Source organism: Phyllostomus hastatus, unplaced genomic scaffold, assembly GCF_019186645.2.
Source record: "Phyllostomus hastatus isolate PE091 unplaced genomic scaffold, TTU_PhHast_1.1 phas_scaffold_46, whole genome shotgun sequence".
Classification (NCBI taxonomy): Eukaryota; Metazoa; Chordata; class Mammalia; order Chiroptera; family Phyllostomidae; genus Phyllostomus; species Phyllostomus hastatus.
In genome coordinates this window covers 3,893,863-3,919,038 of record NW_025334032.1, presented here as the reverse complement: position 1 = coordinate 3,919,038, position 25,176 = coordinate 3,893,863, and the positions used below count along the sequence as shown (strand labels likewise).

The 25,176-nt window shown below is 40.7% G+C and overlaps 1 protein-coding gene and 1 pseudogene across 4 annotated transcripts in view; both read right to left on the bottom strand.

Annotated features, from left to right (window-relative positions):
• FARP1 (FERM, ARH/RhoGEF and pleckstrin domain protein 1) overlaps nucleotides 1-25,176 on the bottom strand; it is a 380,744-nt gene that overhangs the window by 284,497 nt on the left and 71,071 nt on the right. For 3 of the 4 annotated variants that reach the window (XM_045821170.1, XM_045821167.1, XM_045821169.1), the window contains exon 2: nucleotides 19,160-19,353. In XM_045821170.1, coding sequence (XP_045677126.1) covers nucleotides 19,160-19,330 — 171 coding nt within the window. In that variant the 5' untranslated portion in view covers nucleotides 19,331-19,353. Of the gene's footprint in view, nucleotides 1-19,159; nucleotides 19,354-22,051; nucleotides 22,178-25,176 lie in introns of those variants that run through there. The other variant, XM_045821168.1, reaches the window with a different exon arrangement.
• LOC123807714 lies at nucleotides 1,124-4,141 on the bottom strand (annotated as a pseudogene).

Here is a 25,176-nt window from a genome sequence, read left to right as displayed (position 1 = left end):
TTTTACAATGTTAAATGTGCTTTTGTTGAGGGTTGAAATGTGTTCCCCTAAATTCATGTATTAAAGTCCTAACCTCCAGTACTTCAGAATGTGACCTCATTTGGAAATAGGCTCTGTACAGAGGTAATTAAGTTAAAATGAGGTAATTAAGGTGAGACCTAATTCCATATGATCCATATCCTTATAAAAAGGAGAAATTTGGAGACACCCACATACCATGTCAAGATGAAGGCAGAGACTGGCCTTCATCTAGCCAGGAAATACTAGAGATTGCCAGCAAATTGTCAGAAGGTTAAGAGATGTGGAATGCATTCTCCCTCAGAAGGGACAACCCTGCCAGCACCTTGATCTTGGACTTCTAGATGCTTTAAGAGGATAAATCACTCTTGTCCCCCAATCTGTGGCACTCTGTTACAGTAGCCCTAGGAAATTAGCACAGATTTTAACAATGAAAAAAGTATTGTTGTGATACCCTAATGACCAATACTCTCTAGTCTTGCTTTTCAATAAGTTAGACATTCAGTCTTATGTCCAGATCAAAGGTAACTGAGCATTTGAGTTCCGTGTTCTGTCAGAAACATTCTGACAAATGACCACTGGAAGGTATTATAATAGCCAAATGCACTTTATGGTTCACTTCATAAGTAAATTTCATCAAAATTAAACAAGCTAATGAAAGCAATCACCCCTACCCTTTCCAATGATTTTGAAAAGAGTCTGTTGAAGATGCTGGATTTAAGTGTTTTCCCAGTCCAGCCTTCAGTTGTGTGTGGCAAGGAAACTGAAATACAAAGAACAAATATGATTTTTATAATATAAATGGAAACCAAGCAACCAATCTCCAATTCATACTTGTTTGTACAATTTGCATAATCACTATGAATCTTGGAGGTTCATTTACAGAGCCGCACATTCTTCTTTGTGATTAAAATAAGACAATGCCTTTTGTTAGCAACATCAGCAATGCTCCTTTCACATAAACTAAAGGAAGATATTATTCCTAGTATTATAGGGAGCCAATCTGCCTGGCAATGGCAAATGCAGCCCAGCCCTATTGGAAAGCCCATAGGTGTGTGGTGGCATACAGGATGCCAAACCCACTGATTGGTTCTCCCTTGGGAGATCAGGCCTGCATTATACCTAGGCTGCTTATAGGGGACATCAGGTTGAAGTCTACCTGAAACTTGACCGTCAGACATAGTTGGCTTCTGTCAGGCAAAGGATGTCAAGGGTGCCTCCTGCCCCTCTCCCGAAAGAGCTGTCCCTCTTGGGCCCTCCAGGAGCTCGCAGCTTCCCAACAGCAAGGTGGAGACACCCAGCCTCCTCTGCTCAGGAGAGAGGTTGGAATAGAGCAGGAGTGTTGGGAACCGCCCTGACTGGTATCAGAAGCTGAAACCCCCACCTAGGCCAAGGCTAAGGGAATGCCCTTGGAACCATAAGCCAGCAAGGAGACAAAAGCTTACTTCCCTGGCAGGAATGCTGCTTCTGCTGCTTTATTCATAACTGAACCCCAAAGCTTGGTCGGTTAGCCAAAGACGGGTAAGATTCCCCAAGGGGGGAACGACCTAAGCCAGGCACGATCACTTTGGGAGGCCCCCCAAAAGAAGGACTTGGGGGGCTGCAGCAAAAGGGGGTGATGGACCCTCTCTCCTCAGCTTTGACATAGCCTGAGTTCTCATCATCTGGGAGAAAATCTCCTTATCTCTTGTTTGCCTTAGTTCCCTTGCTCCACCTAAGCCTGAAACAATGACAGGGTGGTGCAGCTCTGTGCTGAAAAGGGCGGATTCCCCGGGTGATCAGGCCTAAGAAAGAATATGTAAATTACTGTGAAACCTTCTTTGTTTAGAATGCTCTCAGTTGAATGAGAAGGGTCCAAGGAGGAAGTTAGTTTGTTCCTCAAAGTCTTACAGCTTAATGAGTACTGTACTTTACCTGAATTATTATGCAAAATGAGCCCAATAAAAGCAGGTATGGATGGTAAATTGGCGTGCTCCCCACTGGGGGGTTGGCCATTTCGTCCTTACTTCCCCACAGAAACTAGTCTGTCTCTGTGCATGTGCTTTTTCTCGCGCGTGTTTTCGTCGAGCCATCCACAGCGTTCCGTGGTCACTGCTGGCTGGGGACCCACGCTTCACAGGAGGAGCACATTGGTGACAGGGGGCATGGGAGGCCACTGCCAACACTCTTGAGCCAAAATGGGCATCCGCTCCTTCAGTTCCCTGGGGTGCTTCAGCCACTTGGAGAGTGGCCCTGTCACCTCTAGGACCATGCTGCCAGAAGAAAAGGTAACCTGGGACAGAGTGACAGTGAACAGTTCCATCCAAGACGTTTCAGGCAGCTGGCTGGGTCCTGATGTTCCTCCAGCTTTGGCTGATGGAAAATCTCAATGGAGAGAGGGACATCAGGGGAAAGGTCCACAGGGCTGGACAGCTGCAGCTGGCCATCAACCCACTTCAAATCCTCTTCTTGGTTCAGGAAGGAGAAGTCAAAAGCAAAGGTCCAGTTCTGCCCATCCACCTCCACATCTTGCTCCTGCAAACTGCAGATGATGTTCTTCTGAGTTGGATTGCAGTAGAGGCTCAGCATATACACCAGAGGGGAGAGCGATGAGGGCTGCCCCCTCATACATAGGGGTACGGGGCTACTGTAGCGGCACCTGCCTGGAGGAGAGCCCAGTAGATGTGCAGAAGGAGGAAGTGGGGCCAGTGGGCATGTATGGTGGGCTGGCCATTTTCATCAAATTTAGAGCGGCACTCTCTTTGCCTTTGCCACAGTGCAGACAATCCTTGAAGGGAGGCTTGTCATTACTTATTCCCCCTCTCAGTGTGGATGGACAGTTTCTGTGCAGGTGAGTGGGCTGTTTACAGTTATAACATTTCAAACCTCGCTTACTTGCAGCAGCTAAAAGAGAGGCCCTATGCTGCTCTGTGCCAACACCTTGGCAAGCCTTGATAAACTCACTGATGTCTTCTGTGGTAGTTTGCAGGGGTCTTATAATGGCCCTGCAGTCCTTGTTAGCATTCTCATAAGCTAGCTGGCACAAAAAGAGTTTTGGCAGCTTTGCCTTTATCTATTTGTCTTTCAATAGCTTCTTGGAGGCAATTAATAAAGTCAATATATGCCTCTGTAGCACCCTGATGGATATTCACAAAGGGAGAAATTTCCTTGGTGTGAGAATCGGGCACAGCTCTGAGAGCAATTTGAGCACTTTGACTAAAAGCATGGGGATTAAGCCTGGCTTGATCCGCAGTGGTGGCACATTCACCAGACCCAAGCAGCATATGGAGGATGACAGGATTATTTATTCATACCTTTTCAGCCACTTGGGTGCCGGCCCTGTTGGGAATATTCTAAATGCCAGAAACTGAATTAGTTCAGCTGGGGTTAAAACAGTCCTAGTGAGGGCAATCCAGTCACAAGGGGGTATTTTATAACTATCAGTAATGGCTTGAAATAGTCCACTAGTATAGGAAGACTAAAACCCATTTTCTTTAATGCTCTTTTTTAAATCTTTATAAAGAGAAAAGGGAAGGGGCTCACGCACATTTCTTTGACCCTTAACTATAATGGGGAAGGCTAAAAGGGCACCCCAATCCCCACCCTCCACTGCCTGCTGAAGACACTGTTGCATAGCCCTGATAAGATATTTGTCTGAATTTTCTTGCTTTGTTGGTGGTGACATATCCTGCAAGGAGGAATGCTCCCAGAGTAGGGACAAGGAACAATAACTACTCGGCAGGCACTCCGGTGGGACTGAAGGCAGAACTTCCGTGGACTGTTCTCCTGTTACATCATATATGACTTCCTCCTCTGAACTAGGCTCCTCATTCTCCTCTGTGACTAACTCCGTTTTCTTAGCCCATATGGGCATGAGAGCAGTCCTGACTAGTCCCCAAATTACTACTAAGTTGTGAATTCTGATAGAAACACCACGGTCCTATAAAGATTTCAACTTGTCACCTGCCTTTTCCCAAATTTCAGTATCTAAGGTTCCCTTGTCAGGAAAAGCAGGGTAGTATTCCTTTATAGTCTGTAAAAGCTGAATGAGATGCTGTTCCTTTACCTCACATCCTGCTGCCTGGAAGAGTTGCTTTAACACACACAGGTAGACTTCCTGCTCTTTAGATAAACCAGAGCCCATTATTGCTATTAAAAGGTTCCTTTTTACTTTCAATTGTTGTCTTTTCAGATTCCACTGTCCATACTGAACCCTAGTTAGTTACTTACTGGGGGACACAGTGTGGTGGGCTGAAATGTGCTGTTGGTGGAAGACAGTCAGGGAGAAGGTATGGGACTTTCTGAGTACTCTAACCCTGCTTATGGGTCTCAGGTACTCCCCCAAATGTTTAAGACTGCAAGGGGGGGCTCAAAGCACTAGGTTACCAACCTTTACATCGTGCTTCCCCAGATGAGCCAGAAGTTAGATTAAGTGGTGTTAGAAGTCCCTATAAGGCCCCTGCACATCTCAGGAATTGATCCCAGACACCCTTGTAAGGTTCCAACCCACATGGGAACACCCAATTTCTCAAGCCAAGGGGAGGAAATGCCTTTTGTCTTTGGAACTCGGCAAATGCCAAAAGCTCTCATACAAAACCTATGACTAACACTAAATTTTTCTGGAAAGCAATCTTCGGGGTCCAGTTGAAACCGAAACACTCATTCACTATCTGCTTTTCCTTATGCAGGTGGGTGGAGGGAAAAGGCAAAATTGAAAGGACTGCAAGAGGCAGCTTGAAAGAAACAATTTGCTGATATGCTTGTAAATAGCCCTATAACTAGTTGCTGTTTTTAAAGTCGATTAAAGGGAAAGTCTTTGCTCTTTCTCCCAAGCCTAGACCTAGTTGGGGGTTATGCCACAGGGATGAGCTTATGAGCGTTTTTACAGTGTGCCTCTCATTGCATGGACTTCGGCTTGTGGCTGGCGGGAAACCTAGTGTTCTGTCCCAGTCCACGTTCTAGCTCATCCTCTCATGGGTTTCTTCTAGAGATGAGTGCCCTTGTGGCTCTAACTGCTCAACCAGTGCCCATGAGATTGCAGCAAATACTTGGGAGAGAGAGAGGAAGGCTCCTGCTTACTAAAGAAGGTAAGGTTGTAAAGCAGTTGTAAGAGAGGGTGACCTAGGAAGAAAACCCTTTTCCTCTGAAATCCAACACACCCTATGACCTAACCAAAAAGCACTTGGTGTCATCGGCCCTTACCTGGGCTGATGCACACACTCCAACCAAGTTGATGTGTTGTCCACAACGATGGCTTGTAGCCCTGGGCCTGTTTCAGTCACCAGCTAATGTGGACACTGGCCCACAGTGTCCACAGCATTATGGATGGGATGAGACAAATTCACATGGACTACCGGGTCCTGTGGAGAAAAAGGGACAGCACGGCCACTCTCTCAAGGGGAGAGCGCCCCGACCCTTGCCTTGACAGGCTTTTATTGGCTTTCTAATAGCATACATCAAAGAAGGTTTTCATTCACTATACTTAGGTTTGCTCTAGGTAATTACTTTTTACATATAGCAACAAAAAGGATGTTACTGATTACTTCCTACAGATTAACAAGGAACAAATGTTGCAAATGCAAGGGAACAATAAGAGTAATTGGTCTGGTCATCCTTCAGTCCTTGGGAGAGTTAGCACAGACTTCAGGAAGTTACTTTAAAGATATGCAATAAGCATTTGCTGCCTCAACTCAGGGTGAGGGAATTTTAGCAAGAACAAGTAACAAAGAAATAACTGTGTAATTTCAGTGATTCTACATATATTAGTTAATGCTCTTCTGTTTAAAACTGGCAATAAAAAATATAAGATGAGGCCTAGCCAGTTGGTTCAGTCGGTTGGAGTGTCATTCCGTACACAAAAAAGTTGTTGGTTTGATCCCAGGTCAATGTGCATACAGGAAGCAACAGATCGATATTTCTCTCTCACATTGAGGTTTCTCTCTCTTTCTCTCTCTCTCTCCTCCTCTCTCTCTCAAATCAATAAACATATCCTTGGGTAAGTATTAAAATAAAGATGAGTATAGTTTCCAAGGAGGATACACTGAGGGTCCAGAGACATATGAAAGGATGCTCAGTATCTCTGGTCATCAGAGAGATACAAATTAAAACCACAACGAGATACCACTTCACACCAGTCAGAATGGCCATCATAAACAAAGCAACAAACAACAAATGTTGGAGAGGATGTGGAGAAAAGGGGACCCTAGTGTACTGTTGGTAGGATTGCAGACTGGTGCAGCCACTGGGGAAAACAGTATGGAATTCCCTCAGAAAACTAAGAATGGAACTGCCTTTTGACCCAGCAATTCCACTGCTGGGATTATATCCTAAGAGCCCTGAAAAACCAATGCAAAAGAACCTATGCACCCCAATGTTCATAGCAGCACAATTTACAATAGCCAAGTGCTAGAAGCAACCCAAATGTCCATCAGTAAATGGACATTTGAATGGACAAATGAATGGACCAAAAAACTATGGTACATCTACACAATGGAATACTATGTAGCAGACAGAAAGAAGGAGCCCCTACCCTTTGCGACAGCATGGATGGAACTGGAGAGCATTACGCTAAGCAAAATAAGCCAGGCGATGAAAGACAAATACGATATGATCTCACCATTAACAGGAACCTAATCATACTAAGCAAAGTATAGCCAAAGACACTGAAATTGAGAAGAGGCCGACGGTGATCAGAATGGAGAGGGTAGGGGATAAACGGGGAAAAGGGTGATGGGTTCACAGGAACAATTATAAAGGACATATGACAACAACAAGGCGGGGTGGACACGGGGGGAGGGAGGCTGGGAGGGCTGGGGTGGTTGCGGGGCGGGGGGGAAGGCAGAAAACTGTACTTGAACAACAATTTAAAAAATTGAAAAAAAAAAAGAGCAAGTCACAAAGCAGCCTAGGTATAATGCAGGCCTGGTCTCCCAAGGGAGAACCGATCCATGGGCTTGGCATCCTATGTGCCACCACATGCCTATGGGCTTTCTAATAGGGCTGGGCTACATTTGCCATTGCCAGGCAGATTGGTTCCATATAAGTATAATGTTTGTCACAGAAAGGGCTGTGCCATCTGATTTCCTAGTCCTCTGTGACAGCAAAGCACTACTCAGGTTGTAAACCTTAGGACTGTCTATGTTCTTCCACTCTCTGGGTGCTCCCTTCCCACCAGCTTCCAAGTCTTATCAATTCTACCTCCTCCATTTCTCCTGTGTCTGTCAGTCCCTGGCATTCTTTCTGAGGCCCTTATCAGTCTCCACCATGCTTATAGCACACTGCAAGTACTCTGTTCACTGGGCATCCCTCCCACAGACTTAGCCCTGTTCAATATCCTACCCACTTACGAGAGCCTATCACTGGCATCTGTTTTGGGGAACAGCATGACTGACATGCTGGGTTATCCTCTGTGACGGGTCCTATGGTCCAGAACCATCTAACTGTGCTGGAAAAGCACATAAGTGTGGGATGGTGCTGGGCCAGTATGTGGCTCCTTATCCCCAGCTCTAGGACCCTGACCAAATCCCTTATGCCCTTTAAGTCTCACCAGGGTCATTCATGCCTACCTCATAGGGTCACTGATCAGCCATCAATGGGATTATGTCTGTGCAGACTTAGCACAATGTCTGCCACACAGCAAGGAATTTTTAAAGGGGTAGCCATTATTTTTATTCATTTCTTATCACCAGCAGAACCTTGCCTCGTATGTCCACAAACATTTGTAGAATGCATATCACGTGTCCAAATCCACATTCCATAAAATAACTCCAGAGCCACAGAATTCTATTGTGGATATCCAGGCTAACTTCCTGTTTGTGTAAATGAGGAAAAATAAACCTACAAAACTCTCACAAATATAAAGCAGTAAAGACTTTTAGAATCACCCTACACAATCATTTTAGTTACAGACAATCCCAAATCAGTTAAATAATTTCGTTCATATGTTTCTTAGGAGTTAAAACTATGATGCCCAACTCAAATGTTCAAGGTGATAGAAGACAGCAAATAAGCAAATCATTTTAAAAGCTAACAATTTAATAATCAGTCTGATTTGTATGTCAGTATGTTTCAGATTAACACTCAAACAGGACTGTCTAGCCAGCAAAGCATTCCTTTCACTTGGGCCCACAGAGCCCACAATGTGAAGAGCTGCCCCAGAGGGTCTTGAAAACCAACATCTGGCCTGTGCTAGACAGAGGCAAGGTTCTCCTAGAAAAATCCTGGATCTAAGAAAATGGAAAAGCTTTGGGCCAAGTAAATAGATCAAGAAAACTCAGCAAAGCAAAAATGCACATGAGAATTTTAAGCTGAAAGAACACCCTCAATTTTAAAAAGTAACCTAACTAAACTCAGACAACCTGCAGATTTAAAAAAAAGGAAGTAAATATGCTATCAGAACTTGGGAATTCATCAGCACTGTCCAAGAGTCACTTCATTCTTATAGCTCTTGAAAGCCACCTGGGGTAATCTCTGTTTTTGCTAATGAATCACCCTCTAAAGAAAGCTCAACTCTAATGTGAGACTACAAAAAGCTGGGGACACAGGGAAGAGAATTAACCACCCACCTGCACCGACACAAGAATGCAAGTTTTTATTTTAAAGTGTTTTCATATGCTTTCTTTTTTCCATTTCACCTACCCAACAGCTCTACAATGAAAGCAGGGTCTCAATTCTGTTAAAGAACAATAATGAACCTAAAGTTTAGAATGAAGCAAAAAAAAAAAAACAAAACAAAAAAGGACTGACTTTTATGAGAACTTAATGTGTGTCCAGAACTTTGCAAAGTATTTTGTACAGAGTGTATTTCATCTGAATTTCACCTAAACAGCATGAAGTAGGTAATCTCCTTATTTAGAGACAAGGAATAGGTTGGGAATGGTTATCCACTCATCCAGAGCTACACAGCCAGGATCCAAGGTCCTACACTTTCCCCTTCAACCTGTTATTTCTTATCATTAAGAAAATTTATCTCCACTTAAAAGAGAGGAAAAAGAGCAGCTTCTCTAACTCCCTACTTTTTCTGAGAATGTTGGCCACTTTAAAGTCAGATACAGAACTTCTCAATTACAGTTTATTCTTCTTATTTATTAGGTTCTATTCAGTGGTTCTTTTTTTTTTTTCAGGGAGAAAATAGCAAACAGCTGTTAAAGAATTCTTGCCATCATTTCAGAGCTACAGATCTGACTTTGATCACAACTGTCTAAAGTTGAAAGGGGCACACACAGACAGTTCAGGCCAACATTTAAATAACACTCTTTGCTTCTAAGGAGCTAGAAAGAAAGGCTAACAGTGTTGAGCTGAAATGATTTATGAAAAATGTTTTAATCTATTAAAATAGCCTTTAAATGTATCCACATGAGGCCAGACCCAGACAGCACCATTTATCATTCAAGTTAAATAAAACACAGATAGGAGTATGCAGAGCAGAGTGGACATAAAAACTGTTTCAGAAACTTTGCTAATAAAAGGAGCCAAAAGCAACACTGATAAGAAGGAAGAAACACTGATTCATTTTTAAAAAGCTCAGTGAACTTGTGACATTCTTTTTCCTCATTCTGGTTTAAACTGCAGCTGCTTAAGAGGTAGTTAATACAACTCTGGGCATACATATCTTCCTTCTGGTTTTAAACGGCCAATTATATTTTATTTAGATATCACCACCACCCTCAAAACTTGTTCTAATGGGTATGTCATGCAAAATCTGACTTTGGTTGGTGAGCACATTATGCAATATACACGACATGTATTATAGAATTGTATACTTAAAACTTACATAATGCCATTCACCAATGTTACCCCAATGAATTTAATGTTAAAAAAAAAGAAAGAAAATAATGTAGCCCAGGAACTCATACCTGACTTCCAATATCACTATAATCAGGTCAACTGGAGTGAGAAGTAGAACACATAAGAAAGTAAGACATATTTCCCCCCAAGGCCTTTAGTTAAATGTACATCCCACCACTTTAGCAATAAGAGAAAAAGAGTATCAGTAGCTTATCAAAAAAGGAATATTCCAAAGTTCCAGCCAAGATAGAGGTGTAGGTAGAAATGCTTCACTTCCTCGCACAACCAAAAGAAGGGTAACAACCAATCTAAAAACAAAAAACGTCCAGAACTGCCAGAAAACCAAACTGTATGGAAGTCCAACAACCAAGGAGTTAAAGAAGAAACATTTATCCAGACTGGTAGGAGGGGTGAAGAGTGGAAGTAAAGGGGTAGAGGACACAAGGCAAGGCAGCAGCTGGCAGATGGGGCAGGTGAGGCAGCAGGCACACTGGGTGGTGCTACATTCACGAGTGGATAAGCCTGGAGGAACTACTGGGGAGTGAGACAGACCATGCAATGCAGGGTCTCACTGTGGGGAAATAAAACCTGAAAATCACTAGCTATAATTCTGTGGGGGTTGTGGTGGTGGGAGAAACTCCAAGTTTTACAGGAGAGTCCACTGGAAAAGCCAGTGGGGTCCTAGAATGTAAATAAGTCCAGCCACCTAGGAATCAGTGCCTAAAAGGGCACTTGTGGGAAACGATGGAAGTGAAAGAAAGTGGGGTGAGCAAGCTAGCAAGTGGCACTGTTCCCTAACAGATCCCTCCCCCACATTCAGCACCACGACACAGCGAAGTGGGTTATCCCACCCTGACAAATATCTAAGCTTCCACCCCTTACAAAATAACAGGTGTGCTAAGACAAAGAAATATGGCCCAAGTAAAAGAATATACCAAAACTCCTGAAAAAGAACTAAGCGACAAGGAGATAACTACCTATCAGATGCAGAGTTCATCACATTGGAATCAGGATGCTCACAGAAATAATTGAGTACGATTGCTAAATAAAGGAAGAAGTGAAGGCTATACAAAATGAAATAAAGGAAAATATACAAGGAACCAATGTTGAAGGGGAGAAAACTGGGCCTCAAATCATGGATTTTGAACGGAAGGAAGAAATAAACCTTTGACCAGAACAGAATGAAGAAACAATAATTCAAAAAAATGAGGAGAGGCTGAGGAACATCTAGGACCATTTTATACATTCCAACATCTGAAACATGGAGGTGCCAAAAGGAGAAGAAGAAGATCAAGAATTTGAAAATGTATTTGAAAAAATATCATTATACTATACTTTCTACATAACTTTTCTACTCTGTCTCTGTATTTTAATTGTTGAAGCCTTATTCTGTTATGTACAATTTTTTCACACACTGAAATGTATCAAACTTGTGCTTAATAGGTTTGGTGTTTTAACATGTTTAAATGCCTTCCCTATCATAAGGTTATACATATTCTCCCATGTCATATTGTAATTCTTTCATGGCTTTATTTATTGACTTTAACTCATTTGGAATTTTTTTAATGATGCATATTAAATACATTGGAAAGTGTATGTTGCTATATGCTTGCAACCACCTAAAATTATGTGTGATAAAATAATGCACAGAATTATTCAGGCCATTAAGTCTACATACAATCTGCCTCAGATAAACCCTATGCAATAATTGAATTGAAATTGGGGTGAGGCAAGGAATATTTTTGTAAGCTCTGTGTGTAATTGATAAAAGCATAATAAAGAGAAAAGAAAAAAGAAAAAAAATAATGAAGAAAAACTTTCCCAATCTGGCAAAGGAAATAGACTTCCAGGAAGTTTAGGAAATTCAGAGAGTCCCAAAGAAGTTGGACCCAAGGAGGAACAAACCAAGACACATCATAATTAAATTACCCAAGATTAAGGATAAATTACCTGAGATTAAAGATAATGAGAGAATCTTAAAAGCAGCAAGAAAAAAAAGGAGAGAGTTACCTACAAAGGAGTTCCCATAAGACTGTCAAAAGAAACCTTATAGGCAAGAAGGGGCTGGAAAGAAATATTCAAAGTCATGAAAGGCAAGGACCTACATCCAAGATTACTCTATCCAGCAAAGATATCATTTAGAATGGAAGGGCAGATAAAGTGCTTCCCAGATGAGGTAAAGTTAAAGGAGTTCATCACCACTAAGCCCTTAGTATAGGAAACGTCAAAGGGACTTATCAAACAAAAAGCAGATCAGAAACTATGAACAGAAAAATGACAACAAACTATCAACAAATGCATCTAAATAAACAGAAACAAAAACAAAGCAAACAACTAGAACAGGAATAGAATCACAAAAATGTAGATCACATGAAGGGTTATCAGCAGGGAGAGCAAGAATGGGGGGAAAAGGTACAGGGAATCAGAATACAGTTGGCATTAGAATTCTACAATCATGTAAGATGTTTCCTGGAATCACAAAACCCTTAGAAGAAGAAGCTCTAAATTGATGTCAAGCCCAGTTTTCAGTAATAATTAAAGAAGTTAAATGACTGTTTAATTTCAAAAGTTAAGAAAATGAAATAAACGTTTCATCATTGAAGGGCTGACAGTATGAGATTCCTCATTAGGTCTTCCAGAGAGCAGAGGCAATTTTGCACCTAGTAAAAAGCCTTCAAAGTCTCTTTTATTATGACATGCAAACAAATTGCTTCTCTTAAATTTTTTTAGATGTTTCTCTGTTTTCAAAAAACCTGTTTATTTCCTACTGCTAATGTGTCTTCTAGAATGTATTTGATTTCTTTTAGTCTTCTGTCACCCATTGTCAAGTGGCATATAGTTCAGTCCAATTTAGTTCAGCGAGGTTCATGTATATTACCCCCCACCACACAGACACACACACAATTTAGATCCTGACATTTCCTGATGCTCCTTAAGTAGCATTTCATATATAAATCATAGCATGCTGATTTATCCTTACCACATATTCTTTTTAGCACTTACCAGGAACACTGTAACTGCTATGTCTGAACAGGCTTTGGAAGGTGGCTGGGGGGCGGGACACAGACAGGGTGATGGTGAGGGAGGCATTAATTAAAAATCCCTTCTCTTAGCTTACCATCTGCCTGAGGAATTAACAAATCCAGCCACAAAGAGTTAAACAATTCATCAACAAAGAAGTCAGCACAGGGTCCCAACTTCCACAAAAATGGAAAGGAGAAAGAAACCTTAAATATCATCTGGACCAAACATCTCATTTTGCAGATGAGCAAACAAAGTCTCAGCAGGGATATAAAGGAACTAATTAGGGAGAGAAGCAAGATTAGGGACCATGACTCAAAATCTAATTAGAGGTACAAACAATAAGTACTGTGAGAAGAGAAAAATGACCCCCAGTGAGAGTCGGGTTTGGGTGGAAGCCTGGACAGTTGATGGGAATTTTATCAATGTGTTAGAAGTGGATGATGAGTGGTATTTAGAATGGAAAATTATCCATAGCAGCACAAAGGGAAGAATGGGGTGACCTCCCACTTGGGAGCCATTGGAGGCAAGTATGAAAAGACCCAGTGGGGTGAGACAGTGGAAGTCCATGGATCTTGTAAGGTGCTGTTTAGTGCAGTGAAGGCAGACAGTTTTGTGGTCACCCTCATTGCGGTCACTTCCAATCCCAGTCCTATCTTAACTCTGTGCAAACGTGAGGAAGTGACTAAAAAGTCCTCTCATGGGTTCCCTCATCTCAACAGGAAGACAACATCAACCTTGTCTTATAATGTGTGAGAGTTAAACAACTGAACATAGGTATGGCAGTTGGTCACAGGTGTCAGGTATCTGCTGGGTCCAGGCACAGGTCAGGTGTAGAATCCAATGATAAAAAAGAACAGAATAGGCCTTGCTCCCCAAAGAATTCACATTCTACTTGTGGGAGGCCAAAAATTAGCACGTAAACAAAGAAAAGAATTTTCTGGCATGAGATGTTCACGCCAAAGGTAACATACCTAGGAAAATGGTGTAGATAACAATGGAAGCAGCTTAAAAAAACTGAGTCGTCTATTGCAGACCCTCATTGAGGGATCACTGGTGTCTCCCAGCCTCTCCAACTCAGAAGTCTATGGTTTACCCTAAAGCAGTTAGAACCTATAAAGCATCTGAGTAAAGTTATGACAAGACATGATGACAAAAAAACACACAAAATGATTGTTTCCTGGTATGACCACTGTTTACATTAAGGTCTTTCTGCTGCAATTAATACTGTCTGTGGTCAACCCTCATAAAAGCTGCACCGCTTTCCACACACCTGCACCCAGGACACTCCTGCTCACTCCTCAACAAAAACTAGGAGTCTCCTTGTCACCCATGAGCACCTTTCTCAACCATTCTCACTTGGCCTGCTCAAGAGAAGCAAAAGATGGCTTGGTTTCACTTCCTCTGTTCTTCTTGGCTCTTCCTAAAGTGACCTTGCTAGTGAAAACACACAAACTGAATAAACACTTGGAAAGGAAACCATCTGCTTCATCCTCAAAATGTCAATAGGAATCGTGTTTGTTTACCAGCAGGGCCATGAGGACAGGACACATAAAAACTTCTCAGGGACCTTATGGGGTGATGATAATTGCAGGGCAATGGAGGGATGTCCTTAACCCTTTCAAATCCTCAAGAGTCAGTTGGTTTTATAACCTCTGGTTCAAAGAGTAACCTACATATATCATAAACCACAGGGTGAGGCTTATTTGCACAGCTTTATCCACATAAAGATAATAAAACACCATATAAGAATTTACTCTAAGTATTGTTTTTGAACTTTCAACTCTGCATAGGAACTGCCTAAAAAGATTGCCCAAGTTCAAGAGCAAAGGCAGTGGTAAAACTAACTACAAAGTAGTAAAGTCTGATGCTCACTGCTGAGGCCTTTCAAAAGGTTAAACTCTTAAATAATTTTTTAAAGGCTATATACCAATTGCCATAGAGGCAACCATGGAGAGTATGGTTTGATTATCTGTGCCAGAAATGTTTAGGGAATTTGCATTTACAAAGATGATTTTGCCTATATCCATACTAAAATGATTAAAAAAAAAACAAAACACCATCACCACCCAGGAAATTCAATCCCCAACGGAAAAAATGTTTCAGAGAACAATGTTCCCAAAGGGAAACTGTAATGACTTCTGGCTGTGTGTCCTGCACATCTGTGTGGCAAATGTGAGTGAGCAAGGAGACTTCATTCTCTTGGGGCACCCATCAAAGAAGGGATCACGTGTGGGAAGGGGGGCACTTCTAGAGTCACTTAGCCTTGATGAAGTACACAGCATAGTTCTGGAGCAAAGTTTTTGTTTTTTGTTTTTTTGTTTTTAATTCTAGCATACTGCTGTGTGCTTTAGGAGTTTTTAATATTTTTTATTTATTTATTTTTAGAGAGAGGAGAAGGAAAGGAGAGAGAGAGAGAGAGAAACATCAATGTGTGGTTGCCTTTCACATACCCCCATGCTGGGGACCTGGCCCACAACCCAGGCATGTGCCCTGGCTGGGAATTGAACTGGGGTGATCCTTTGATTCACAGGCCCATGCTCAATCCACTGAGGTACACCAGCCAGGGCTTGGAGCAAAGTTTTAAAGCAGTTATGGGGAGCTGGGTCTCTTGCAATCCTGTGTCACCATGGCCAGCCTGATGCCTTTCAGCTGCATGAAGACCTGGTTGCTTCAGTTCTTAAAGAGCACAATGTAGGAATTGAGAATCAGGTTAGTCAATAAAAATGCTGATATCTGCTTTTCTACAAGCAATTATAAAAACATCTGTTGCCCATTGGTTGAGAAAGGACATTCTAACCAAACTAGAAAAATAAAAATGAAATATGAATGGATGAGGCATGTGAAACACTAACAATTAATTCTACTTGAAAAATAAACTCAGTCCAACATTCAGTCAGCAAACACTTAATGAGAACCTACTACATGCCAAGGTGCTGTGCTAGGTGCTGGGGATGAGATAAGGCCCCTGTGCCAAGAGGCCAACAGTAGATGACAAATGGACATCAATTCTACTAATCATTCTTGTGTCATGCTCATTGTATGTGCCAAGAATTGTTCCAAACACTTCAGCTGTATCAACTATTTTTCATTGTCAGAAAATGTGGTAGGGTTTAGGCTAAGGAACCTCTGGGACAACTTTGAACATTACAACATCTGAATCATAGGAGTGCCAGAATGAGAAGAGGAAGAGCAAGAAATGGAAAACTTATTTGAAAATATAATGAAGGAAAACTTCCCTAATCTGGCAAAGGAAACAGACTTCCAGGAAGTCCAGGAAGCCCAGAGAGTCCCAAAGATGTTGGACCCAAGGAAGTACATACCAAGTCACATTATAATGATGTTACCCAAGATTAAAGATAAGGAGAGAATCTTAAAAGCAGCAAGAGAAAAGGAAACTGTTACCTACAAAGTAGTTCCCATAAGACTGGCAGCTGATTTCTCAAAAGAAACCTTACAGGCAAGAAGGGGCTGGAAAAAAGTATTCAAAGTCATAAAAGGCAAGGACCTACATCCAAGATTACTCTATCCAGCAAAGCTATCATTTGGAATGGAAGGGCAGATAAAGTGCTTCCCAGATAAGGTCAACTTCAAGGAGTTCATCATCACCAAGCCCTTATTATATGAAATGTTAAAGGGACTTATCTAAGAAAAAGAAGATCAAAGCTATGAACAGTAAAATGACAACAAACTCACAGCTATTGACAACCAAACCTAAAAAAAGAAAGACAAAAATGAACTAAGCAAACAACTAGAAAAGGAACAGAATCACATAAATGGAGATCACATGGAGGGGTATGAGTGGGGAGGGGGCAGGGGAGAATGGGGAGAAAGGCACAGGGAATAAGAAGCATAAAGAGTAGGTATAAAATGGACAGGGGGAAGTGAAGAGTAGTGTGGGAAATGGAGAAGCCAAAGAACTTACATGTATAACCCATAGACATGAACTAAGGTGGGGGAATGATGGTATGAGGAGGAGGGTACAGGGCAGAGGCGAATAAAGGGGAGAAAAAATGGGACAATTGTAATAGCATAATCAATAAAATATATTTTTAAAAAAGAAAATGGAATAGGATTTATTATTAGCCTCATTTTAAAGGTGAAAAATTGAGATATAAAAAGGTTAAATACCTTATTCAGGGTGATCATAAGTTAGTAAAAGAAGCTGGGATTTGAACCCAGCAGTCAAGCTCCACCCTAATGAGTATATGAGCAAACAGGTCTGATTGAGGGAAGAAAGAGCCTCAGCCACTGCCTCAAGAAGTTAGCATCTGGATATAACTGATAGGGCCTTTAAGGGTGCATTTGAGTTTATGGGGGAGGGAGGTGAAAGGTTCCCTCCAGGCAGAGGAGTTACAAATACAAAGCACAGACATCAGAAATTGTCAAGTAATACAAATTAAAAAGATAAAAACATATTTCTATTCCTATTTCTTAGGCAGGGAGCTCCTATATAGTTCCTAAATAGTAGTTAAGAACAGAGTCTTGACATTCCTTGGTTTAGGGAAACTGAAGAACTGCAACTGAATATAGTACAATGCTTCCTATAGTTCATGCACACAAGAGCAGCATTTGATAGCTCTCCAGCCCAAACCACATACAGAAACACCATTTAATAGAATTTGTTGCTAGGAAAGAGACTTGGGCTCAGAAGTCCTCAGCAATACCAAATAGGAAATTCTGAAACAATGAAATTAAATACCTCACCAAACCAGTCCAGCAATGCAGAGAAAAAACTGCCTGGGGGTAAGAGAGGACAGGCTACACGTTCTAAAAGACCTAATTCTAGACAGCCTGGCAGGTGCACTCCTCAATTTATTTTTACAATTTCAGCAGATCAGCAAGTGTTGTTCACCAAAATACAAAGATGTTTCCAAGGCCTTAAGAGATATGAATTCTAAAATAAGAAAATTAGAAATACACAAAGGTTGTTTGTGATATGCAATAAATTGGTGGTTTTTACACATAGCTATTCTGAGGTTTATCTTTTCCTGAGACAATGATAATTCACACTCTCTCGATAATATTCTTTGAAATGAATATATTCAGTAAATCACATCACTTAAATGATTAAATAATGACAACACCAACTTAAATTTCATTAAATAATGACAACACCAACTTAAATTTCAGTTGCTCTGGTCAACGGGATCAAAGTTTGTTCGTAAGTTGGCTGTTATAATTCGAGAGTTATTTTATTCCTCCCCAAACAATGTTAGATATAGTGCTTAGTATCCAAGACAGAACACAGAAAACGAAAGCCCAAGTGTACTAAGAATTCTATGGACTCTGATCCATTTAAGGAATAATGATTCTTGAGGAAAGTACAGTCAAAGTTCTGGAGAGCTGGACACACACATCTGACCCTCCCTGCCTTGGGAAAAAGAAATCCTCCATCTGTATATAACTGATGGTGGGACCCTAACCTCTAGCAGGAATTCTGTTTATGAAGGAGGCTGTGAAGAAAGATGAGGGAGGGCAGCGGATGATGAGGCAGGTACTCTGAGGTAAACAGCAGAACCATGGGGGCATGGAGCTCCAACAGATAGAAGAAGCTGAGGCTGGCAGGTCCTTCTTCACTGCCCAGCTCCCAGACACTCCTTTGCTCCATCCCTGGGACAGTGAGCCTCTTCCACTCTAGAGCTGCCACACGGCGGCCTTGGATCAGGATTTTTTTAATACTCTGCTCCCCACAGACATGGTCATCAACTTCTCTTCTGATATGAGAACACCCATACAGGTCTTCCATGGTCTTCTCAGGATTTTTCTTGCCAGTACTTTACAGAAATGGTGCACACACACAGGCACACACAGAGAAAAACTATCTGTAAAAAGCAAATTAAACTGAGATCCAGTCACAAGACCACAATTCTCTCGAATACAAATATATATAATATATATGCACATACATACACATATACAGGGTTTGGCACAAAATATGGCCCGTTTTTATTACAAAAATCATAAGCATGTAATTCTGTAACATAACAATATCATAGTCAAGTACACCATATGACATTTTAGGTGAAATGTTCAAATTAAAACTATAAATGATTATACTATTATTACCCTACCAACCACACTCAAGCAGGCCTTACTTCTGCCAGACTCTGAATATTCATATATGGAACGTCAGGAAAATTCAAGTGATGTACCCACTGATACCACTATATAGGCTGAGACAGTTCAGAACTAGACAGGTCAGAGGAGCAAGTTGGGGAACTGGGTAGAGTGGTGCAAAATACACAGATCTTCTTCCTGACACCTTGTGTTACTGAAACTTAGGCATGAGATGAACCTCCCCATGCAGAAGGCTGCCCACACATTAGAATTAACAGATATACCCCCAACTTACTGGAACTTCAAATGCCTCCTGGGTGTCATCCAGCATCTGAATTTTGATGGACATGAGTTTTCCAGAAGGTGGTGGGGGCAGCTTCTGTCCATGTTCCAAGGTACTGATCCCCGAATTTTCTGTGATCCCCAGTCGTGATCCTGGAGTTGGCCTCTGCTCTATTTCTCCCATGATGAAAATGGATTATATAATATCTGTAGGAAGCAGAAACAAAGAGAAATACATCAATCAGAAGAAGATTCATTTATTTAAACCACCTAAGTAACATTTATCATCTTCTGCCCTTCGTTTTAGGAATTTCCCCAAATCACACCAGGCTCTCCATTGTCTGTTTAGGAACCACACAGGGTGAGACTTTGGTCCATTTACCAACAACATCCCCTTCAAATAATGGTGCATATTTTATTCTTTTGCATATTCTTACATATTTTATTCTTTCCTCATTTTACAGTCATCTCTTCATTATTCATACCATAGAGTCAGTTGTATTCAAAATATTCAGTCTCTACAATGAGCCAGGTACTACTTTTTACACATTTTGAGTCTGGTGGGAAGATGATTAATGGTCCCTAAGCCATATCATTAGCATCCATTAATTACTTCTTATGGACACAGTAACATACTAAATAATATATTATAAAGATAATAGATAACATACATGGTGGCTCCTGAGTTTATAATCTGGTTGAGGAAACTAAATGTACACTCACATAAACACAGGTTAAATAACGTAGGATCTTTTGATTTCTTCTGCTTGTTTCCATGGCAACTACCTAATTAATTTCTTTGCTACCATCCAAAGTTGTAATCCTTTCCCAAGTACATATCATTGTATCAAGAGTTATTTTTCTGCACCAACTAGTGTGGCTCAGTTGGTTGGATGTTATCCTGAAATGTGAAAGGTTGCCCTTTCGATTGCCAGTCAGGACACATGCCTGGGTCGTGGGCTAAGTCCCTGGTCAACACATACAAGAGGAAATGGATCATTATTCCTCTCTCATATCAATTTTTCTCTCTTTCTCTCTCCCTTCCCCTCAATCTAAAAATAAATAAATAAAATCTTTTAAAAAATTATTTTCCCCAAAACAAAACACAATAATCTTTCCAAATTGTCTACTCTTCTTTCATTCCATAAACCTACTTCCCACTCTGTTATTCCCTCTTTCTCCAGGTCTTTGCATGTGTAGCTCTCTCTGTATAAATGCTTTGTACTCATTCTCCACCTGAAGCTTCTACCTTAGCTTCAGTTAAAATGTCTCATCCCTGACAGCAGAGCAGAGCTCAGGTGTTGCTGTCACTCTTGCTCATTACCCTGGCAAGCCTCAGCACAGTGGTAAGTTCTATCTATATTTGCCAGGACATCATGATAACCCTAAAGCAGAAACCAAATTTTGAATGTTCTTAGGACTTCAGCATCTACCTAGGCACAACGCCCAGCACAGAGTAGAATTCATTAATGGCTGCTTGATGACTAGATCAATCAGCCAGAACATTTACACTATGGCCAATATCATAAATGTGACAAGAGCACAAAGAAATGAGATTTCAATGTGAGATGAAGTGGGTTTTGTTTTTGTTTTTGGCAGGGGGCTTCCATCATGGAGAAGGTAGGGATTCAATTCAATTTAGTCTCAGATGCCAGGTGATACTTGAAAGAAGAGAGGAATATACAAGGGGAAGGCATGCCAGAATGCCAACAGCACCAACAAAGCTATGGGACAGATATTAGATGCCATAAAGGAAGAAGAGTGAGAATTAATGACAGAGTTAAAAATACATTTAGAAAATAATTTAGAATCAGATGATAAAGAACCTCAAATGCCCATTGAGAAATATGGTCTTTACATTGTCAGTGGTAGAGAGCCACTGGGGTAAGAATATGAGACAAAATAGGACTTTTGAAAAATGAATCTGAAAAATAATATATAATAGGGAGTGCAAAAAGAGAGATGGGATGGCAAGAGTTGGGAGCATTTAGTTACAAAGCTATTGCAACAATTTGTGCTTCAGGGGATAACCTGGACAGCAGCGAAGAAAATGAAAAGGTGACTGTATAAAACCCACTTCTGTGAAAAAAATTAACCTGATGTAGTAATTGGTTAGCTGCTGACAGGAGAAAAAAGTATAATAATGATCAGAAAATTTTAAATGAGGGCAGAGAAGAGGAAGTAGGAGGGGGAGGTGTGCGTTTGATTGGAACTACTTTTCAGGGTTATAAAAGGACACACAGTAAGCTGCCAGGAAGGTGGAGCTGGATGTGAACTATAGGTTCAGAATCCATCTCAAGGTATAAGTGAAAGCCAAGATGAAAGTGAAGGAAAGTCAGGGACACAGAACCAGAGTAAAAATAACAAACATGCCCAGTCATGAAGTCTGTTATTTGCTGAACCCCCAAATTATGCTGAAGCCCTAACCCCCAGTAATATCAGAATGTGACTATATTTGCGGAAATTAAAAGCTGTGATTAAGTTAAAATAAGGCCATTAAGATGGGTCGTAATCCAATATATTGTCCTTTTAAGAAAAGGAATTTTGTACAGAGAGACACCAGGGATATGAGAACACAGAGGAAAGACAATGTAAGGACCCAGCAAGAAGGCAACCATGTGCAAGCCAAGGAGAAAGGCCTCAGGAGAAACCAACTTTGCTGACAATTGATCTGAGACTTCTAGCCTCCAGAACTGTGAGAAACTAAATTTCTCTTAAGACAAAGTACTTGTCTGTGCCACTCTGTTGTGGCAGCCCTAGCAAACTCATACAAGGCAATGGAGAAGATGGGAAAGAGGCATGGGAAGAATGACACAGGGACACTTAGTGACAAAGAAAGCCATGGAAGGGGCATCAAGGGGTCACCTGTGGTCTGAGGGACAGAACTAAGAGGGCTGTGTATTACCTGCACATTTGAAAGTGAGTCCCCCTTCAGCTCTTTTCTTCAGGAAAAACTATCCAGTTCGAAATCTTATTTTGTAGGTTCTTCTTGCCTAACTCATGTTCATCCTTTTCCTTAAGAGTCAGATTCCAGACGTTCCCCCCAAAAATTCCATATGGAAAACATTTCCTTCCTCTCAGCAAAACCTCTGACCTTACCATGACACAGAGGGCTATCTATGAAGTAGCATATCAAAAGCAATAGAGTCACCTCAAACCACCCTATAGTAAAAAGACATGTCCTTTGATAGGGCAGGAAAAGGGTCTGATCACCACATAGGAAACAGTATTTACTTATAAGTCCCAATACTTTCCCCACCAACTTTCTACACTAGCCTATAAGAGATTATTGTTCATTCTTATGCAATCCTTTAAAATTGGATTTTAAATGATTGTACTATAACAAGACATATCTAGTAAAGGATCAGCCTTTCTGAGAATTGCTCTATCTTTTTTGAATACCCATTTGTAATTTCACAGGCCTGCTATATAAGCACCTTTCTAATTTCTGCCCCAATTAAGGTTTTTTAAAGAACCTAATTCTAGTCAGTTTGGTTGTGTGATCTGTGCTTTGCTTAATTCCTCCATTAGTCTTAAGAGACAGGAATAGACCTTGTTCATCTATAAAGCTTAGCATAGTGCCTTACACCAAGTAAAAAAGAGATCATTAATATTTAGTCAATGAATCAAATCTAGATGTTAAACATTTAGTTAATTATAAAATCAGTTGTGTTTAAAATAATCTTCACAAACCAGCTGGAGCCCCAGAAATCACTTCCCTATATGTTTTCTATTCATTGTCTCATGGTTAAGAATATTGGGTTGGCTAAAAAGTTTGTTTTTGTTTTTTTCCATAAGCTGGCTCTAATAGTCCTTAGTTGCCTTTAACTTCACTTGAAACAATTTTGTTAGAATGTATTGTGACAACTGTCATATCAGCATGCATTTAAAAAAATCAAAATTGGTGAATTTTTGTGTAGCCATTTTAATATTGAAGATAGGAGAAAATATGCAACATTTTTGGCATATTATGCTTTATTATTTCAAGAAAGGTAAAAACGCAACTGAAATGCAAAAAAAAAAGATTTGTGATGTGTATGGAGTAGGTGCTGTGACTGGACATGTCGAAAGTGGTTTGTGAAGTTTTGTGCTGGAGATTTCTCATTGGATGATGCTCCATGGTTGGTAGACCAGTTGAAGTTGATAGTGATCAAATCAAGACATTAATTGAGAGAGCAATCAGTGTTATATATACTACATGGGAGATAGCCGACATACTCAAAATAATTCAAATTGAAAACATCATTGATGAAAATAAAAAGTCTTTTATTTTACATAAAAAAATAAACAGACTTTTTGGCAAACCCAATAGATGCAACTTCCAGAGAAAACTATGATGTCAGTCCAGATGCCTCCCTCCCCCCATTCCCAGTTGTCTTCTTTGCTCTCTTCCCTACTTTGGTGTTCACCTCTCCTTTCCTCTCCAAGCATCCCACCTCTGAACCTGCCTTCTCTGCCCTGCATACCATCAGAATGAATGGGTCCTGCCCTTGAACACTGATGCTGGACCTGGACACTTTGCTTACCACTGCTCTGAGTCAGGGAAACATGGTCTGGCTGTGGCTCTGACACCCATCCAGGGAGCTGATGGAAGGGCCTATTCTCCCATGTCACCCCATCTCAAAGGTGTTAGGGCCCCTCCCCACAAATGTATTTTCTACTTGTTCTACCCAAAGAGCAAGGCCCCTAATCCCCTAAACTAAATCCTGTCTCTCCCTCTGGTCTAAGGTCTCCAGATGAATATTGTTATTTTTAGCACCTTCAAAATTAAATTGATTTGGTGATTCATAGATACTTGCTACTTTAACTTACTTTTTCTTTAGTCTTTGAATGACTTCATTCATGCCTATATTATTTCTACTTCTGGATATTAATGTTTAAACAAAGTATATCACACTTTCTTTTGCTTTCATACTTGTATGCAGACTGCTGCTGTACATGGAAAGTATTGTTTAATTCAAATATAAATCCAGCCAAGAGATCTCAATTGAGCATTCCAAGAATGTCAAGGAAATATCTGAGGAACACTGGCAAAGTCATAAGTGAGTAACCATAATGGATGCTTGATATCAAAACTACTGAGTTGATAACCAGAAGTCTAACAAACCTAAAACCTTCCTGCTTATAAATATCAAGCCATGCTCTATTCTGATTTTTACCTCCATAACTTCCTCTGACTTCTGATTGCCTTAAGCAAGAGTCAGAGAAAAGGAAATTAGTATTTTTCTTGTGATACATTGTACTAACATGATCACTCCAGACCAAAAATAAAAAAACTATTTGTGAAACTACTTTATTCTTTAGATCTATGTGAAAAGTTAGTTAAAAGGAAATAGTAGCTACAACAAAAGTAATAATATTTTTCACTGGCAGAGAAAAGATAAAAAACTAGAGCTGTCTTGTCATAGTGTCCTGGCTTAAAGACTTCCTCTAAAAGTCACCCAAAAGCACACACACAAATGCAATTCTATCACTGAGGAATCTAGACAAAGACATTTGCAATCCAGAACCACAAAATGTGACGAAGAGGTGCCCAAACTGCACTGGAAGTCAGACAGAGAAGAGGAAAATGCTATAAGAGGCTGTCCATGCCTGCAGAGCCACACTCCCCAATAAGTAGAATATTCTTAGCAACAAACCCAGCAATAGCTTTCTGGGAATAAGGGGAACAGATACACAGATTAGCATTAAGAGCTTCACTGGATGCATTGTGGTGGGAAATCTCCAGAAGCACTCAAGTTGGACTTGAATGAGAAACTAAACTACACAGCCAAGCCATATTTGCAAGAAGCAATCTATTTTCTAAGGCAAGGTGAAAAAAGAGAAAGACAGCATGGGAAATAATACCAGTCTCAGCAACCAAGAGAAAAATAAAGGTTGAAAATATTACCTGTACATACACACACGTAGACACACACTCCCCCCTCAGGTCACAAGAATTTCTACTAGCATAGGAAATGGCCCTGTCTACTGGCTCACAGGAAGCTCCTGCAAACAGCAACTTCATAAAAACTTGACTGGTAACAAAAA